The sequence below is a fragment of the Culex pipiens genome, chromosome 2 (genome assembly GCF_016801865.2).
Source record: "Culex pipiens pallens isolate TS chromosome 2, TS_CPP_V2, whole genome shotgun sequence".
NCBI classification, from domain to species: Eukaryota; Metazoa; Arthropoda; class Insecta; order Diptera; family Culicidae; genus Culex; species Culex pipiens.
Genome location: NC_068938.1, coordinates 181,899,165 through 181,920,583, shown reverse-complemented (window position 1 = coordinate 181,920,583; position 21,419 = coordinate 181,899,165). Strand labels below are relative to the sequence as shown.

General features: G+C 38.4%; 2 protein-coding genes across 2 annotated transcripts in view; one reads left to right on the top strand and one right to left on the bottom strand.

The window, feature by feature from the left end:
- LOC120429086 (uncharacterized) overlaps positions 1 to 20,648 on the top strand; it is a 36,298-nt gene extending 15,650 nt beyond the window's left edge. Inside the window, exons 2-3 of the mRNA XM_039594248.2 lie at positions 18,499 to 18,573; positions 18,713 to 20,648. Coding sequence (XP_039450182.1) covers positions 18,499 to 18,573; positions 18,713 to 20,454 — 1,817 coding nt within the window. The 3' untranslated portion in view covers positions 20,455 to 20,648. The remainder of the gene's footprint in view (positions 1 to 18,498; positions 18,574 to 18,712) is intronic.
- LOC120429081 (peptide transporter family 1) lies at positions 388 to 8,681 on the bottom strand. Its single transcript, XM_039594240.2, has 6 exons — positions 8,342 to 8,681; positions 2,828 to 2,877; positions 2,664 to 2,742; positions 2,011 to 2,597; positions 961 to 1,950; positions 388 to 902 (listed from the first exon to the last, which is right to left on the bottom strand). Exons 1-6 carry the CDS (start codon positions 8,361 to 8,363, stop codon positions 477 to 479), a joined length of 2,154 nt encoding a protein of 717 aa, XP_039450174.1. The 5' UTR covers positions 8,364 to 8,681; the 3' UTR covers positions 388 to 476.
- Positions 20,649 to 21,419: the final 771 nt, after the last annotated feature.

Genomic DNA, 21,419 nt, shown 5'->3' with positions numbered 1-21,419 from the left:
ACTCACACGATTCGAGTCGTCGTCGATTAAAAAGAATAAATATGACCCGGCGCAAAACGCCTCCAACAACTACGATTCGAACCTCATAAACAGCCTCATTGATTTATAGGGTTGGGAAGAACACACGTTGCAAAACAGGATGTAGATATTTGGGGAATCTCGATCAAAACAAAAACATTCCCTGCGGGCCCAGACCTTCGGGGATGACCGATTTGGATCGTCGCTCACCGGCAATAACAAAGAGTTGGGTTGAAAATGGAATGTGGTAAACAAGTCTTCCTGAAGTCATGCGCGATCACCTGCGGACAAGATTGATGAAGCGTGACTAGCGTCGCAGTTTTGCGCGATCAACGGTCGGAATTGACGATGAGTCATGCTCGAAATGTGTACAAGAAAGTTTATTTATTTGTCTCCTAATATATCTAAACATAAGCTGTACAACAGCTCGATTGCTAGCCTAACTAAGCGTTGTCACTTTATTCACTCTTGGAAAAAGTCGGATTGTCCAACCCGTCACCGTTCTTCTTGTCCTCGATCGGCAACGTCGTGTTGGCGTCGTCCTCGTCGTAGTTCTTCAGTGGAATGGCCTTGTAGTAGTACGCCAGCACGGCAAAGATGCCCATGTCGACAAACATCAGCACGGCGAACATGATGAACTCCCACTTCTGGGCGTCGAAGAACTTGGCCTCGGCCACGATGACCACGATCAGGTTACCGATTGCGACCGTCAGCTGCCAGCAGCCTTGCAGTACGGACTTCATACTCTCCGGAGCCTGCGTGAAGGAGAACTCCAGCCCGGTGATCGAGAACATGACTTCGCCCAGGGTCATTACAACGTACTGCGGAACCAGCCACAGCATGTTGACGGAGTTGGGTTCGGTGACGACGATCGCTTCGGTCCACTGGAATGGTAAAAAGTTAGTAATGAAGTGATGATCACTGATCGTAAGCAATACTCACGTAGTCATTGCCCTCTTCACCGACGATGATCGCGTAGACTCCGCCAAGCCGTAACGTGTACTCCTTGGTGGGCTTCCCATCAACCAAGATCTCGTAACGAGATGGGTAGGAATCAACGATGTCGTAGACGAAAGTTCCGTTGGTATGACGATTAAATGGATCACCCGAGTCCAGGTCCTTGAACACGATCGTGGTGTTTTGGGCGGTGTTACCAAGCACTCGGAACAGCGGATAACCCTTGGAGGACTTGTCCGTTTCGTCTTCGTAGCGCATCAAATTCGGTGCAGAACCATCTCGATTGTTCACAAAGTACGAAATCTGCTTGTGCTCTTCCATTGCGAACTGTCCGCTGATCTCTGCGTTACAGGCCGGGTCATTCGAGTTCGATGAGAAATTGTACGTGAAGGACTGCTGCCCGCTGACTCGTACGTACTTTTCCTCGAACATCTCCTTGGCCTTCAGCACGAACGTCGCGTGATCGGCCAGGCTGGTTTCCACGTTGTAGTCGCAGTTCATACCGTTGAAGATGCGCAGCTGGGATTCTCCAGCCTTCGGGAGCACGGCGTACGTGTCTTCCAGTTGCATTTCGATGATTGCGGAAATGACGAAGGAGACTCCGGCGAAGATTCCTCCCAGGGTCAGCTTTTGCAGTGGTCGTCGGATACCGATCATTGACAGCAGCGGGTAGAAGGCAACTTCGTACAGTGGGATAAAGACCAGGATCAACAGGGGATTGATGACCTGCATCTGATCAGGCTTGATCGTCCAGAAGCCAAGATCGCCGTCCATGCGAGTCGCCTGGAAGGTCCATCGGGAACCTTGCTGATCGAACAGAGCCCAGAACACCGGCAGAGGGATGTACAGCCGAAGCACGTTCAACAGAATGCGGGTCTCATCCACCAACTGTTGACCCCAGCGTTTTTCCGAGTAGTCCAGCCAGTGCTCGCGTGGGTTGACGGACTTTTCCTTGGATCGTGTCCGGATGGCAGTCTGTAGAAGAAGAATCGTTCGTTATACCTCGATCAACTTAAGAAACAAAATGTCACTTACCCAGATGCACTTGGACACCTTCATGAACATGTTTCCAGCCGGTGCGACGATCTTGTACAGCGGCTTACCCAGCAAGAAGATGATGATCGAGGTGATCATCAGCATACCGGGAACGCCGAACGCCAGCGAGAAGCAATCGTCATCGCCGAAGCACTTGACGTCCTCGCGCAAGATCGGCGTCAACATGGTCGACACGAACGAGCCCGAGTTGACGGCAAAGTAGAACATCGAGAAGAACACCGCCAGGTACTTGGCCTGCTCGGGCATCTTGAACTGCTCCCCGCCAAAGGCCGCCACGCACGGTTTGATACCACCGGAACCGATGGCGATCAACAGCAACCCAAAGATCGTCATTATCCGCGCGTCGACGTCCCACGTGGGGATCGCTCCGAGCGCGATCAGCGTGCTACCGCCGACGTACACCAGCGACAGGTACAGGATCGTTCGGAACTTGCCCAGCCAGCTGTCCGAGATAATCGCACCGATGACGCACATAAAGTACACCAGGGTCGTGAACGAGTGGTACAGTACCGTTGCCGTGTCATCGTCGTAATCCAGCTTACGGGTCAAGTACAGCACCAGAATCGCTGCGGATCAAAGATAAACCTCCATTAGTGCACACTAATCCAGCTACCTCAGTAAAAAACACTTACTTCGCATGCCATAGTAGTTGAACCGCTCGCAGAACTCATTGCTGATAATGAATGGAATGGCCCGTGGGTACTTGAGCTTCTGCAACAACACAATAAACGAAAAAAACATGGAGAAGTTATAGAACTACCAAGTCGGGTTGGTGCGTGTGGAATGTGCAAGTTACCTTGGGCTCACCCTCGACGTCTTTCACTTCGCCGCTGGTGGACGCGACCTCTGGAAATCGAAAGCAAAACAAATCCTCAGATTAGACCTCCATGTATTGACGCACTCGGACAAGGTAGTAAATATATGTATCTCCCACAATAGATAGCGTCGATGACCGCGGGTTGCATAATTACCCACTAAGCCCGTCATACTTGTCATATCTACAGCTTCTATAGATAGTGTCCGGTTGGTGTCCCTTTTCAATAACAAATCGGTTGGTAGTAGGGTTCTCTCCGTTGGGGAGACCGGCGAGTTTGATTGATTGGGTATCGCCGATGATCGATTGAGGGCAGTAGACGGCAAGCAGCGAGCACGTGGCTTGTAAACGTCTAATTTTGGAGGGTGGATAGAACCTATCTGATCTGTAAGGTCGAATACTAAACTAGACTGATATGTGGGTTAAGAATGTTTTATTGGCCATTGCCCTTGAAATTTTAGATTACTCTTTAATATTATTTTGAGAACTTAAGAAAAATTATGAAAAAACTTGTAAGTCGGTCAATGTCATATTTTAAAATCATTATTAATGTAAGGAAGGCACCAACCACCTAAAATTAATATTAAAAAAGTTTTTTTTTTATTGCGTGTCAAAATTTGTATTCAAACAAGTTAAGCAATAAATGCATTGTATTACCAACCTTTTCAAGCATCTGGTCAACACAATTCCAAACTACATTTCCACCGTCTGGTTCCATTTCAATGTCACACTTGAACGGCTCAAGTACCCGCTCAAAACTCGAAAAAAAAACCGTCAAACAGTGATAGCAAATAATCAACAAATCACAAACGTTCAATTGAAATCATTGACACGTCAAACGTCACATTATTATTGGCTCAGCTCCAAAATGGATGGCATGATAGGATGGTTTTTCTTTGCATATACGCCACTCGGTTTTATCTGCCTATAAACGGTCAATTGAACCCCATAAAGACCCGAGCGTCCTCCTACAAATCCCATATAAATACCCCGACGATGATAAGATAAGATAACGCACCGCTCCGACGGGCTGGCTGCCGTAGTGCTTCAATCCGGTTCTAGTGCTTACACCTCTCACTACGCTAGTAGTGTGTACTAAATTATGAAAGGGTTGTTTGCACTCAACAGGGAGTACACAAACAGCTTGAATGATCGACACTTGGAAAAAGTTTGAGATAAAAGTGTTTATAATCGAAAAGAAACTCAACAACAATTCACTTGCATAATTAAATATTTTTTTTCTAATTTTTTCAAGAAATGAATTAAATGAAATTTGAACCTCACTAGGACGAATGAAAAGTTTTGTTTGCATGGTACGATATAGCGAGCGATTTATCGCCCAACAATGAGTGATTAGCTGTAATCGAAATCAATTGATAGACTGAGACAATTGAATGTGCTTATCAGCTCAGCGATTAGTACGCTTTTTAATTGACTTAGCTGGGAAGGTTGTGGAGGAGGTTTTGTGGACAAAAAGTAAAATTGTCAAGGAAATTGTGTTTATCAACGATTTACAACGAAAAAATAATGAAGTTTATTTAAAATTTTCATATGTTTTAAATTAAAATATTTTCTCATCAAGCCTAACACTTGAAAATTTCTAGCATAAGTGTTTTTTGGCCTAATTAAATGTTAGACTTGAATTGAACATTTTGGAATTATTTTTTTGAAAAGATCAGAAAATTTCACATATGCCCCTTTTTTGAAATTGCAAAATTGAACAAATAGTTGCGAAAGTATTTCCCCTTTGAACTTTTTTCGAAAAATCGGAGGACAGTAAAAAAAATGTTGCTAAAAATTGAATTTGTATTGAAAAAACTTGTACCATTGATTGTAAACGATTCAGGATACATTGAATAACGTTAATTTTCGTATATTTAATCAAACAGAGCATTTTTCAACTCATCAAACACATCAAAAATTGACGCAACATTTTAGAAAAAACAAATATTTTTGTGAATATATTGAAATTTTCATTTTTTTCACAGTATCATGACTTTACAATGTGTTTAACTCTTTGTGGTACTTTAAATTTTTTGGTCAATTGCAAATTCGATTTTACATCTAGAAATAAATTTAAAAAAATTGAAATGGAAAAAAATCGGGTTCGCTTTTTCCTGAGCTGCCTTATCAGTGTTGTAAAAATATCAAAATTTCAGTTCTCAGCGACTACAATCATCATTCCGAATATTTCATTTGCCCTTCTTTTTGTCGCAAAATTATCAGTAGATACCAAGAAAAGCCGGTCTCTATCGCCTCACAATCCCTCGTACAATCTCTGTTTCTCTCTCGTTTTTACATTCACAATTATCCACTTTTAACAGAACGTAGCCACAAAAACCGCCATAAATCCTTCACTCACGTTCTGTCATTGTGGTTTTCGGAGAAAAAAAGAAGAATCTACGGCGAGTGTGCGTCAAACAGTAAAAGAGAAAGCTTGATAGAAAGAGAATGCTCTTGTTGGCAAGCAAGAGAAAATAAGAGAACTCACAAGCTTTAGTGACCATTGCCCTATTCTCTGATATTTTGGTGCAAGAATCATCAAATGATGTTTTTTTCTATCACTTTATCTTTATCTAATCTTTATCACTCATTTACAACATTGATCCTTATCATAACGTACAATTTTGCTTAAAATACCATATCGATCGTATTTTTTCCCAAAATACTGATTTTAAATTATTCCCATACCCATTTTGTAAGACCAGCTAGCGAATTTGTACGAGACTTGTATGGAAAGTTTGAAATATAAAAATACAAAATCTCAAATCTCACAAACGTGTTTATTTTATTTATTTGCGTTTAAGGACCACTTAACTCAAGAGTCATTCGGGTCCGATCACAAACGTGTAATATTTTAGAGAATTACTCTTAAGTGATTTTTTTTTTAACTTTTCCGATGGTAGATACTAGCGGAGCATATTATTTTTTTTCTTTTGAATGTTTTTAAACTTTGCTCTGATTCTCAATCCCTCCAGCAAAGTAGAAAATGACTGAATTTGTATCTTTTTGGCTTAAAATTTTTAGCGGTCTTCCCTTTTTAATCAATAAACTATCATACAATGTCGACAGCTGTCTTTGTTGATCAAATATACAATATATAATTTATATATCTGTAAGACAGTTTTCAAATACAGTCTATGATTAGGGGAGAGTGGGGAGACTTGATCCCCGGGGACACTTGATCCCAAGCCTGTATCTCGTCAGCATGTGGGTAAAACAATTAGCTTTGTTCTAGAAAGTTGTGCGAAATTGACTAAAACTCATTGTAGAAAACAAAGAAAAAAATTAAAAAATGTTTGGATTGAGTTACACATATTTTACTAAGAAGTGCTGCAAAAAACTTCCAAGAGATCTTTTTTCTTTGTTTTGATAAGTATAGAACACACTCAAAAATTATTCAAAAAAATATTTTTTATACATGAATTGTTTGATAAACATATTAACTCCAAAACCCTTACGCATTTGACGTTAAATTTATCGTCATACTATTTTTACAATCAATTGTTTAAAAAAGTGCGTTAAGGGAGACTTGATCCCTGCATTTTTACAGTCACTGGAATCAGCCTGAAGATTAAATAATTTGGCTGGATTTTCGTACATAGTTTCCTTTAGTATAGTTGTACATAACTAACTGCAGTTTGAACCATTTTTCAAAAGTTTTGTAAACAAAAATTACCAGCTTTTGTAAACATGCTTAATTTTGGTCTAAAAAAGAAAATTTTAAGTTTTTAAATATTTTACATGCTAAACTTGTTATATTTTGAACACAAACGTACAGGTTTATGTGAAATTACTGTATCTTATAGAAAATTAAAAGTTTGGATGAAAAAGAAACATTTTGCTTAAGATTTCTTCAAAATGTTGAAAGGGGGATCAAATTACCCCCAACATTTTGAAAATGCCGGTTTAAAATATTTTTTTAAAAGGCTTGGCATTATTCGAAGAGTTTATCTGATGAAATACCCTTATCAGCCAAACATAGTTGAATGTTTAAGCTTTCAATTCTTGCAAAAAGATCATAGTTTTGTGAGAAATTGACAGAGTTATGTGCGATACAAAAAAAGGGGATCAAGTCTCCCCACTCTCCCCTATATATTCTGTATCTATGAAATGAGTATCCAAATCTTTAAAGTTTTTTTTAAGATAAAAAATGGAACATTCATAAAAGATTTATATTTAACTTTTGTAAATTGGACCATTAGTTGCTGAGATATCGACATTAGAAAATGGTGGGTTGTTTGGGACTTAGCAAACATAAATTTTCCTGTTTTTTAAATCTCTACATGGCAATATCTCAGCAACTAAGGCTCGTATCAACAAAGTTCAAGAATGCAAATTATAGAGAATTTTCTTAGCTTATCAAAATTATTTTTTTCAACGGTGGGCTCTAATTGAAAAAATTAATAACTGTGATTTTTTTCAAAAAAGTTACCTAAATATGGCTATAACTTGAAAACGGTGCACTTTATCAAAATTTCACTAAAGTATTTTTTTATTGCAAATTTAATTTTACCTCGAAAAATAAAGTTGAAAAATGTTTACGACCAATATTTCGATTTTAAAAAAAAATCTGAATTGATTCAAAAATTCATAACTCGGTCAAAGAATTTGTGCCCATTCTGGAAATTTTCGAAAAGTTGGCAATTGATGTCCCCTAAAACATATCAGAAAAAAATAAAAGCAGTGTTTTTTGCAAATCAAGTTTTAGTGACAAAAAATGAAATTAAAAATCACCAAATTTTTTTTTACCGTGTATCATATTTTTTCAGTGTAGTCCTTATCCATACCTATAACTTTGCCGAAGACACCAAATCGATCAAAAAATCCCTTCCAGAGATACATGAGATATTTGAATTTTCATACATCATTTTTGTATGGACAGCTGCCAAACTTGTATGGAAAATTATATGGACAAACTAATGATGCAAAATGGCTTCTTTGGGCATACCGAAGGCACCAAAAACGTTTCAGCTGGATTAAAAAATACAAAAATTAAAAAAGACCGATTTTGTAGAGAATTGCTCAGCCATGAATATTGCTGTATTTTTAGAATTCAGCAAAAAATATTTTTGAAGGCTTAAAAATAAGTTGCAATATCCCCTTATAGGATGCATGTTTAGTTTTCACGATTTGTCATGAAACGAAGATAATCATTAACTATTTGTTCGAAGCACACTCATTCACTTTTAATAGCATTCCCATCCAGGTGTTGTTGACCAATCAGCATCAGCACCATATAAAATAGAGATAAATTGATGCTTTCCATCCCATGACATCCATTCCTGTCACACTGGATTATTAATAGCTGAACAGTATTATTACCAACACCCGGCTGATGTTGTAGACATATGACTCAGAACGAGTAACTGAATGCACTTCACCAAAGCTTCCACTCGCCCGTGTGTATCCAGTTGCAGCTCACTTTGTTCAAGCTAATCATCCACAACTTTGTACTTCATACTCCTAATCCATTACGGTTATTCCGAAACTAACCTTCCTTCTTCGAATCCTCCATGCTTGATGTTTGAATATTCCGTTTATCCTAACTTGCAGCTATCACCATTTCCCGTCCAGAGGTATCCAAGTTCTGGCTCTGATCTTCCTTACTATATTTCACTAAATCAGTTCGTAGACTGATTCCAAGTCCCAAGTAACACCCACAACCAGGTAACGCCGGCAGGTGACTGAAACTAATGCATTATTTTCACCTGGTTAAAAGGTACTGGACCGGTAAATCGACACCTCCCGGTACACTAAATACACACACACATTTCCCAGAGGACTAGCCGGCTTAGTGGTACGCGTCGACGGCTGCTGTAGCAATTCATCAACTAAACGCTCTCTGATAAGAGCTTTTGACCGGCGCGCGGCGCAGACTTGCTCTGAAATGCGAGTGAACGAGAGCAAAGATGATAACATTAACAATATACACACGGGCACTTTCTGTTTCGTTCATTCATCAGCACACTCGGGGCGTGTGTAATAACGGCAATTCATTGACGTTACGCTGTATACTACTGAGGGTAAAAGTGTGTGAGACGACGCGACATTGACCACCGATTGTGTGTCACTTCACTGTAATCAATCGATCTGAAGATAATTCTCAGCTGTGTGGTTGGACGAACGGTGCGTCGTAGTGGATGAGATCAGCCGGAGAAATTACTCGGCGACGCAGGCAGAGCACAGTGGCAATCTCTCCAAAATAAGCATTTTTCAGATTTTTTTGAAGTTATTTTTTTTAATTTGTTTTTAAGTTTTAACCCATATTTTTTATAACGTCTATTTGGAGTTTCCCCCCAGGAGAGACATTGTGGAGAAATAAATTTCGAATTTAATGTTTTTTAATGCAATTATTTTTTTTTTAAATATGAAACTACATTGAGTTTTCAATAGATCATTTATGAATGTTTTGATTATTTACTAGATAAATAATTGATTAATTCAAATCTTACAATTACTTACAAATCGTATACAGCAGATTGTACAACATTTAACAATCAAAATTTCATTTTCAAGCAAAATTTTGACGTTTTGAATTTTTTTGAAGACAAGTCTTTAAATAAAGTTGTTACTGTCCTGCTTTAAAAAAACTACTTTTTTTTCTTTATTTTGATTTACAATCATTGGAATTTGACAAGAAAAATAATAGAGGGGGAATCATCTATCCTTGTCGAATGAGAGAGCAATTCCAGCTCAAATCAGAAATTTTTCTGATACTTTTGTACCCGACCCTCTCCGATTTCAATGAAACTTTGTAGACATGTTATCCTAGGCCTATAAAAGCCATTTTTGTGCATATGGAGCAAATAGTTCTCGAGAATAACATTTGAGAAGGGCGTAAGGTATTAAAATATTGTTGTATTCTGTAACTTAAAAATTACTGTATCTCGAAGCCGTTGCGTCGTATCAAAAAGTGGTCAAAGACAAACTTGTAGGAAATTGGACGGGCTTTCTGAAAAAATACACTGAAACAAAAATACACGCCACTTTTATGTCATTTTTCAATTTTTAAGTTTAAAAGTTAAATTTGAAGGTGATGTCACGATTTTTTTTCGCTCAAAATTTTTGAGGAAATACCCTAAGATGTTACCAAAAGACTGACGAAAAATGCAGGATGGTATGTCTCTCCTAAAAAAATACAAAAATAATTTACTAAAACTGTTTTTTTGAAAAGTGGTCTAAACGTCAAAATTTTAAAAAAACCGGTAGTGGGAATCGATTCCCCAGATAATTTTACATAAAAGTCTCCGTATTGACCATTGTCCTATGTCCAATCCTTGGGAAGAAACAGCGGTTTTAAAAATAAAAATGTTGAAAAAACGGGATTTTTGGTGGTTTTTGACAATTTCTATATGACAGAATGACGGAAAGCTCGTCCAATTTCCCATAAGTTTGCCTTTGACAGCTTTTTGATTTATATCGTTTTTATATTTACGTAATCAAATTTACTATCCTGGCTTCTACCACACTGAAAGAAATATTCTATTTTCAGTTATAAGCAATGTAATTAAGCTTATATCTGTAAGCCCTTACATCCAATTGAAATGCTGTCAAAGGCAAACTTATGGGAAATTGGACAAGCTTTCCGTTAAAAATATTTACGAGACTGAAAAACCAAGTCTGTCATATAGAAATTGTCAAAAACCACCAAAAATCCCGTTTTTTCAACATTTTTATTTTTAAAACCGCTGTATCTTCCCAAGTATTGGACATAGGACAATGGTCAATACAGAGACTTTTATGTAAAATTATCTGGGCAATCGATTTCCACTACCGGTTTTCAAAAATTTTGACGTTTAGACCACTTTTCAAAAAAACAGTTTTAGTAAATGATTTTTGTATTTTTTTAGGAGAGACATACCATCCTGCATGCACAGAATACAAAAATATTTAAAGACCTTACGCCCTTCTCAAATGTTATTCTCGAGTACTATTTGCTCCATATGCACAAAAATGGCTTTTATAGGCCTAGGATAACATGTCTACAAAGTTTCATTGAAATCGGAGAGGGTCGTGTACAAAAGTATCAGAAAAATTCCTGATTTGAGCTGGAATTGCTCTGAGAAGAAATAAGGGAAACTTGTTGAAAACTAATTTCATGGCCAAATAAGCAATTCAGCATATCCGTTCGTCAATTCAAGTCTTCATTCAATTTCGAGAAGTAACCGTACAAAAAAGGACTTTAAATCTTTTAATAAAAAAATGTTTTTTGAGAAAGGATATGTAGCAAAATTTTAAAATAGATTTTGAAAGTTGGAAACGAATTCCCATTTTTTTTAGAAATAATGGAAAATTTGGGAAACATAAATAAATTAAAAAAAAAACTATCAATTTGCTAATAAGTATATTACAAATGTTCTTTTGAAAAGAAAAAAAATCGGAAAGGGATATGTTAAAATTTGGATAAACTGAAATGTTTGCTAATAGTAGTCACTTAAGAGTTATTTATGCAAGTTTAAGTTTTATGCATACAAATCACGTCCGTGCTCGATAATATATGTTTTATTTTTCGTAAAGACCAGCACAATGCAAATGTAATTTTAATAGATCAATTCTCTACGAATTCGGTCGACTTCAAGACATTTAAATTTTTTGTAATTTTAAATGGACCTAAGCTTTTGAGAGGGCTTCTCTATGACCGAAGAAGCCATTTTGCATCATTGGTTTGCCCATACAAGTCTTCATGAAGTTTTGGAAACTGTCTATTCAAAAGTGTTCTAAAATCTCCATCCTAAGCAGAAATATTCGATCGATTTGGTGTCTTCGGCAAAGTTGAAAGTATTGGTTAAATTTACAACTATTCAGAAACAATCAGATTAACTAAAAAAAACGTTACTTAATCCACCTTTAGGTGGTTGGTGCCTTCCTCACATTCATAAAGTAAAGACACTACACATCCTCAAAAAAGTGTATAAATAACACTTATTTTTTTATCAAATTATCTGAGATCCGGCCTCAAAAAAGTGTATCAAAAACACTAAAGTACTTATAACTTTTGATAGGGTTGTCAGATCTTCAATCTTTTGGGCTTGTTGGAAAGGTCTTTTGATTAACGATGGGTCGCATGATAGATCCGAACAACTTTTTCATCAAAATATTTGAGATCCGGCTTTAAAAAAGTCTATAAATAACACTTAACTGCCCGAGCAGGGGTAAATAACACGGGAATACCAAATTTTGGTATTACTTGGGCAAATAACAGCGACCAAAATGTGCCCTTGGTTGCCCAGTAATAGATGGTAAAATACCATGAAATCATACCAAAATCTTGTATGTGTAAGGGCACAACAATACCAAACCATGTTATTCCAAGGGTAAAATAAAACCTCAAAATAAAACCATTTCAATACCAAGTTGAGGTCTTCTGGATTTTTGAACATTGCTTGAATACCAAAACTTGGTATTGCCATGGTTTTATTTTTAGGTATTCCCGCGCCCTTGGAAAATCATATTTTGGTATTTTTGTGGTCTTTCACATACATGATTTTGGTATGATTTCATGGTATTTTACCATCTATTACTGGGCAACCAAGAGCACATTATGGTCGCTGGTATTTGAACAAGTAATACCAAAATTTGGTATTTTCATACCATTTTTAGTGCAGCAGTTGCAGTTAGTGAAAAAACGGAAATTATTCATATGCAACAGCCAAATCTACTCACCTGATGATTCCATGTTGTTATTAGTGATATTCTTCACCACACCGAATGCATTTGTCATTGATGAACGGCCTGTGCTTGAAGTTCTTGAAGCTTCTGAAAAATAACAAGATTGAAAAATAAGTATTATTAAAATGAAACTGAATTGAAATTCACCAAAATTCATTAATCTGTCGATTGACTCGTTTTTCAAAGTATTTGGTTATCCCGACTTAGAGATATTTCAACGTTTTTGAAAAAAATATTAGTGGGTATATCACACTAATTTTTAAAATCATCTTTAACATTTTTGGGTTTCAAGTCATTTTAGCGCAAAATTAATTAACTCGTAAATTTTTTTAACAAATTTTCCCATAGTTTCAGAGAAAATTGATGAAACCTTTCAATATTCAAATAATACCAAAATGTGCCATCATGACTTAGAAAATTTTCCACAATTTCAAGTCATTTCTGTAGGGGGTATATCAAAAATGTTTAAAATCAAGTTTGAAATTTCCGGATTTGAATGAAAGCATTCGCTTTGAGACATCATTTTAGCGCAAAATTAATTATTTTGTCAAAATTGGTCAAAATTTTCCCATAGTTTCAGAGAAATTTGATAAAACACTTTAATACCAAAATAATACCAAAATGTGCCATCCTGACTTAGAAAATTTTCCACAATTTCAAGTCATTTCTATAGGGGGTATATCAAAAATGTTTAAAATCAAGTTTGAAATTTCCGGTTTTGAATGAAAGCATTCGCTTTGAGACATCATTTTAGCGCAAAATTAATTATTTTGTCAAAATTGGTCAAAATTTTCCCATAGTTTCAGAGGAATTTGATAAAATACTGTAATACCAAAAGAATACCAAAATGTGGTGTTCGATCATTGACATTTTCTGCAATTTTGCAATATCAAAACAATACCTTAAATTGGTATGATACCACATTTTGCTCTTGCATAATCCTTAAGACAAATTTTAAAGGGTCCAGGAATACCAAAATTTGGTATTGATACCAGAGAAAGGTATTATTACGCATTTCCCTTGTTATTTACCCATGCTCGGGTGCTCATAATTTTTGATGGGGTTGTCAGATCTTCAATCTTTTTAACGCGTTGGAAAGGTCTTTCAAATACCTTTCTAAAAATGTATAGCATGACGGATTTTCTTACAAAAACCACCCTTTTTACAATCTTCCGGACTTTTGTTAAAATCGTTTTTTTAGCATAACGTTTGAAGTACTTTTCTCAACTTCATAATATTAATTAGGGTCTTGTGGGACCCCAAGACGGATCGAATGAGACCAAAACGGTCCAAATCGGTTCAGCCAGTCCGGAGATAATCGAGTGCATGTTTTTCGGTGCACGGACTCACATCCAGACACACGCACAGACATTTGTTCAGAATTTGATTTTGAGTCGATAGGTATACGTGAAGGTCTACGAGGTCAAATAAAGAAGTTCATTTTTCGAGTGATTTTAAAGCCTTTCCTCATTGAGGTGAGGAAGGCAAAAAACATTTTTGCCTTCCTCACTGAGGTAAGGCTATAATCCTGCTCGAAAAATGAACTTTTGAAATACAGCTCGTAGACCTATATTCATGTATACCTATCGACTCAGAATCGAAAACTGAACAAATGTCTGTGTGTGTGTGTGTATGTGTGTGTGTGTGTATGTATGTATGTGTTGAAAATTCTTGCCAAGTTTTCTCAGCACTGGCTAGACAGATTTTGATAAAACTGGTTGCATTCGACTTGGTTTAGGGTCCCATACATCGCTATTGAATTGTTTGAAGTTTCGATAAGTAGTTCAAAAGTTATATATAAAAATGTGTTTTCACATTTATCCGGATCTCACTTATATACATGAAAACTATGTCCGGATCCATCATCCAACCCATCGTTAGTTAGGTAATCAAAAGACCTTTCCAACGAGTCCAAAACATTGAAGATCTGGCAACCCTGTCTCGAGTTACGACCACTTAAGTGATATTTATGTACTTTTTTGAAGCCGAATCTCACTTAAATGTATGTAAACGAAGTCCGGATCGATCACCCGACCCATCGTTGGTTAGGTTATCAAAAAACCTTTCCAACGAATCCAAACCATAAAGATCTGGCAACCCTGTCTCGAGATATGTCCTCTTAAGTGATATTGATGCACTTTTTTGAAGCCGGATCCCACTTATATGCATGAAAACTATGTCCGGATCCACCATCCAACCCATCGTTGGTTAGGTAATCAAAAGACCTTTCCAACGAGTCCAAAACATTGAAGATCTGGCAACCCTGTCTCAAGTTACGACCACTTAAGTGATATTTATGTACCTTTTTGAAGGCGAATCTCACTTAAAAGTATGTAAACGAAGTCCGGATCCATCATCCGACCCATCGTTGGTTAGGTTATCGAAAAACCTTTCCAACAAGTCCAAAACATTGAAGATCTGGCAACCCTGTCTCGAGATATGTCCACTTAAGTGATATTGATGCACTTTTTTGAAGCCGGATCCCACTTAAATGTATGTAAACTATGTCCGGATCCACCATCCGACCCATCGTTGGTTAGGTTATCGAAAAACCTTTCCAACGAGTCCAAAACATTGAAGATCTGGCAACCCTGTCTCGAGATATGTCCTCTTAAGTGATATTGATGCACTTTTTTGAAGCCGGATCTCACTTATATGCATGAAAACTATGCCTGGATCCATCATCCAACCCATCGTTGGTTAGGTAATCAAAAGACCTTTCCAACGAATCCAAAACACTGAAGATCTGGCAACCCTGTCTCGAGATATGGCCACTTAAGTGATATTGATGCTCTTTTTGGAAGCAGGATCTCACTTAAATGTATGTTAACTATGTCCGGATCCACCATCCGACCCATCGTTGGTTAGGTTATCAAAAAACCTTTCCAACGAGTCCAAAACATTGAAGATCTGGCAACCCTGTCTCGAGATATGTCCACTTAAGTGATATTGATGCACTTTTTTGAAGCCGGATCCCACTTAAATGTATGTAAACTATGTCCGGATCCACCATCCGACCCATCGTTGGTTAGGTAATCGAAAAACCTTTCCAATGAGTCCAAAACATTGAAGATCTGGCAACCTTGTCTCGAGTTATGATTACTTAAGTTATATGTGTGTACGTTTTTTTCTGGATTCAAAAAAATAGCTGAAATATGTGTCCAAACCACTCATATTACTCATTTTTGGTAAATAGTGAGGAAGGCATCAACCACATTGGTGGATTAAGTTAGTTTTTCTTATAAATTTTTAATAGTAAATGATGATTTCCCAAAATCCGTTTTTGAGATTTTTGTATTTTTGTGATAAGTCATAATAATAAAAAATGCCTCTTTATTTCAGAAACAAATCCTCCGATTTTTAGTTTCAGAAAAAAATAAATATTTCGATAAATTTTCTGATCTCTTCAAAAAGTTTGGAAAGTTTTAAAATCAAGACTATCATTCAAAGTGCATAATATTTCTTCTTCGGCCCTTTTGGAAATTAAGTCTTGATTTAAATATATTGAAAATATTTATTGTGAAAAAATCCGAACATTTCAGAAAAGTAATTTTTTGACATTGTAAAACAGAGCATTATTTTTTGAGATATTTTTTGATTTTTTTAAGTTTTTTTTTTAATTGAGTGCTGTTTGGGTTAGACTGAAAACTTCATTTTTATTGTTTCTCAGTACCAAAAAGACAAATCATGAATGTTACTTTGTCAATTTATACAAAAATTTAAGTATCTTTTTCTTGAAAATAGCGCACTTCATCAAAGTTTCCGTATAATACTTTTTGATTGTAAATTCAACTCTATATCCAAAAATGATGTTAGCAATGTTTTTGCTTAAAACTTAAAAAAAAATAAATAAATAAATAAAAAATACAATTAAAATTAACATGGGGCAGTGACCATCCGCAGATTTTTGTTCTAGAATTGGTCTGGGGTGTCCATAAACGAAAATCCTCTAAACGCTCATATTGTTGCCCCACCTCCCTCAAAAATCTGGACATGCTAGTGATTTTTAAACAATTTTATCTTGTTTAACACTTAAAAGCCCAAGTTCGAGAAAAAGGGGGACTTTCCGTACAAATTCTCTCTTTTCCCGAGTTGATAGTTTTTGTTTTAACGTGTAAAGAAGTGAAGTTCGCATTTTTCGACACAACATCTTTCATATCATTTATTCTATTTTTGTTTACTGCTTGCATCTGATAATGTATTAGCCAGGCTGTTTTAATCTGAATTCGATTCTTCAAAAATCTGAAAAAAATATAGTTACAGATTTCTTGAAATGTGTATTTTTATATCAGAAACTGATATAATTTTCAATAGTGTCTGTTGAATTTATGATTTTGCACACATTATTTGGGGTAAAATTACCCAAAAAAGAAGTAATATTTAACCTTAAATTTTTCAACCATCTAAAATTTAACTATTTTTTCTACTGTAGCAGATCTAAGCGAGCTCATGACTCCCGGGTATCATGGGATTCCTGGGATTTTTTGGATATGGATTCTAATTTTCTTTTTCATTTACTCTATACAGTATACACTCTATCTCGATCAAATCATGCTTTATAAATTCTTCCATCCATTGTTGTTACCCTCTAAAATTCACCTCCGTGAATGGTCGCAAATCCGCGTATGACAAACCGACCAACATCCTCCCTCTCCCACTCTTATCTTGAAATGTGCCACTTAAATAGCCTATCGAGGGGCCAACACGTAATTCGATCGTTGACAATAAGCAACTTCGGGATTTTTACCTTCACTGTGTACCACAAAGGCATTCAAAACAATTAGGCTCTAGATAAGATTAATCCCGCGGTCGTTGAAGTTTTTAAGTGGCACTTTTGGTTTTAAAAAGTTGTTTTTTTTCATGAAAATATTGCAAAAATGTGTCGTTAATTGGTAACTCATTCATAAATCAGAGAATTTTTCAAATGTTAGTGACCTTTTAGGGAGGGAATTCCCTTCGACCATGAGGCACGTGACAGTCGTCAGCACATGACTCAATTGTGTAACCGAGTTGTCAATCTTGAAGTGTGGTGATAAGATGTGATGGGATACTCTTGATGTTTGAATTCCATGGGATATGAAGGATTACACGTAGTCATTGTGAACAGGCAAATTCGTACGCAAGTCACATTGAACTCCTGAATGCAAATGATTTGAAGGCAAATTTGGTAGTTTTAAAACTTTTTTAAATTTGTAATCAATTTTAACCAACTGATAACATCAATTTATCAAATCAAATTTGCAGACTTGCATTGTCTGATATGAAGCAATCAAACGGGAACTTTGGTCACATCTAATACATCGTCACACGATTGTTCACACACGGAATTGAAGATTGATCGATGTCGATTACGTACAAAAAATGGTGCTGGATTTTTCAAACAAATGACTTAAACAGGATTTTGTTTATTTTCTGCTCTTTTCAACGAAGTCTGACAGTGACGAATCAATTTAATTCGTTCTGAAAGTACAAGCCAGGTCATGAGTCACAAGAAGTCTGCTTGCTCTTAAGTTGCTTCTAGTTTCTGTACTTCCCACACTGCAAATCAGAACCCCATTTAAGGCCGAACCCCGCAAGAAAAAGTACGCAGACATCCGCTATTCTATCCGTTTGGAGACCGTTGACTTCGTTCCAAGGTGTGAGGATCTACCGTTTTATGACACTTTAGAGAGGTGCAAGGTCAAGTTCAGGACCACGTCACCGTGGCGTCACGACTTCATTCGGAATATTAGAATGAGTTTTCTGTGTACACAATATGCCTTGAAACGACAATTTAACGGATATCTCGTGTAGACAACCGGTGTCCGCAGGGTGCTTCATTACAGATATTATAGCCGTACTAAAACGCAAAGTGACTTGACCAATTTGGTTGGGCTGGGCCCGGCCAGAACTATTCGTTGCCCGAGGGGGGCGCGTCCATAGAATTGCTCAGCAAAATTGACGATGATCCGTAACGAGATTTCTTCTTCTTTTCGCTTCAGCGGTGTTGACTTCGGAGGGAACCGACGGGACCAACTCTCCCGCGGCAGAACACGCAGCCGGTGATCGCGCAACGGGTAATTGATCGCGTAATCGCTATATTCTTGCAATTTAATTCGAATATCATGATTTTTTCTACTTGCTTGAGATTGAATATCTCGATAGAGATGAGTTATGAGAGTTGGTAGTCATCAATTATCTGTTGTATGCTTGCAGGGATCTCGGCACGATCGATCGACAAGTTCACCAACGACTTCCCCGAGTCGGACAGCAAAATCATCAACCTGTCGATCAAACCGCTTAACCCGCAGGTCATATCCGGGTTGCGAGGCGCCAGGAATTTGGGCTTTTCGGCGGACGCCTCGTTGAACGCGATCCCTGGAACGCTGAACAACGAGCTGTCGAATGTGGACCTGAAGTCACCGGCCGCGCAGTCTCCATCGGGAGCAAAGGATAGCTATGGCAATCCGGTTACGCCGTACACGGATCTTGGATCAACCGGGTTGGATTCGGTGGGCTTTTTGACCGACGTCAACAGGGAAGTCCAGCAGCCAACCAAGACGAACCAAATTGGCAACTGGAACTTCAAGGTACCCAGCTACGCTTCGGGAATCCTTGAGCCAGTGTTGTTCCCACCAAATCCATCAACGAACTTTGGACAACCACAACCGAACGCGTACCCAACAACGACAACTCCTCCAACTACGACCAAGTTCCAGTTTGTGGCAGGCGCTATCATCCCAACTTCTGACGATGCTCAGACTACCTTTGTACAGACCCCGTTGAACGGCCTGCTTCCACCTTTGTTCCCAGAAGAGCAGAACGTCATCTTCAAGGTCGAAGTTGGTACGGAACGATCCCCAATCTTTGTGAAGGACCCTTTCGGACCTCAACTCAGCACCGGTCAGGCATTGCCATTCGACAAACCTGCCACAGATTTCAACCAGGGTGCTCAACCTCAAGGTCCGCTACAAATTCCACTGCAGACTCCGCAGATTGGCCAGCGACCTGTTCAACCACAAATTCCCCAGCAAGTCCCACTGCGACCTCAACCTCAACAACCTCAGGCTCCTCAACGACCTCCCGTTCCCCAACAAGTGCCCACCTACTCCCAACAAACTCCTCAGAGACCACAGATAACCCAGCAGATTCCCCAGCAGCCACGACCAACGCAAGCCCCAGTCAACAAATTCACCGGATCATTCGGTGGCGCCTCTGGATTCCTCGGTAACCAACAGAATCTAGGCACAGCATACACTTCAACTCCTCAACCGAACAAGCCGGCACCTCCAGCACCCGTTCCGCAACCACCCCCATCAGCTCCAGCTCCTCCACCAACCTACTTCCAGCCAACCAACCGTCCAACTCCTGCCCCAACCAAACCCGTCAACAAATTCACCGGCTCCTTCGGAGGCGCTCCCGGATTCCTCGGAAACCAGCAGAACCTCGGAACCGCCTACAAACCAACCACCCCCGTCCCAGCGACTCCTCAACGACCAGTCTCCTTCCAACCCCCACCACCACCACCACCCCCACAAACCCAAGTCCCGAACATCGTAAATCCACCCACCCCCTTCCAACCGGTCCCGCAACGACCCACCGCCGCCCCCGGCGGAACCTACACCGGAAGTTTCGAATTCCAGCAGCAACCCCAGCAACCGGTGCGACCAACGCCCAAACCGGGCCAGTACGTGGGCAACAAGTTTAGCGGAAGTTTCGGCGGTGCCCCCGGGCTGCTCGGCAACCAGAAGCAACCCGGAACGCACGTCAAGCCGGACGGAACGATTTTGCCGCCGTCGGCGCCCGGAGTCGCGTTTGCGGGGGGAGTTCAGCAGCAGCAGCAACAGGGTGGTGCGGTGGTGAGGCCACCGGTGCAGCAGCAGGGTGGAAATACCTTTACCGGAAGTTTTGGAGGACCGCCCGGAATTTTGCGCCCGTTTGATACGGTGCAAGGATGAGCGGAAGAGAGCAAGTGCAAAATATGTTACCGTGAAAGTATTCTTTTTTTGAGAGGAGAATCGTAGATTTTAAGATGATAAAATAAAGCGAATTTTAAGTAGGATTAAGGTCAATTTTGAGTGTCAACCGATCTGCATTTTTTTGTATGTTTTATTGACTTATGAACAAATAAATTATTGAATTACAACAAGTTTGATTTTTGTGTTTAATTTGGAAAGAAAAAGTGACCTTGCTATAAGCTATTTTTTGAACATCTAAAAAAATTATCAAATGGCAATATATGGCAATATACAAACAATAGGTAGTGTATACCAAGTTGCACATAGATGATTAAAAAATAATAAGAAAAATGATTTAATATTATTCAAATAAGAGACCCCAAATTAATTAAATTTGAGTAGTCGATGGCATACATAAAATCTTTTTGATTGGCTTTGGACGCTATCTTGAATATCTCGATTCCCTTTGAGAATTGGCGAAAGCAACCGGAAGATTCGGATTCAAGAGATCAATTTAGCTTAGATCTATAAAAACTGGAGGTCAGGCTGTAAATTTAAATGCATGAAATTTAGTTCCAGAGCTACACGGAGAAAAAAGAGTTCCCAAAATCGTGAACAAGCGTTCATGAAAATGGGAACCTCGAACAAAGTGTTCAAATCCCATGGTACGATTTTGAAAAACGTACCATGAAATTTGAACACTTTGTTCGTGGTTCCCATTTTCATGAACGCTTGTTCACGATTTTGGGAACTCCTTTTTCTCCGTGTACGACAAAAAATATGAAGTACAAAAACTTATGCAATATCGCAGTAGCGAGTAGAAATATGATTTAAGAAAACAGAAAAATGTGTAACATGATTTTTACATCAACAAATCTGCGACAGCAGAACAGCAGTTTTCCGTGCCTTTAATTCGTAGTTTCGGGTGATTTGGTACTACTTTTAAGAAAAAACTATAAGCTTAC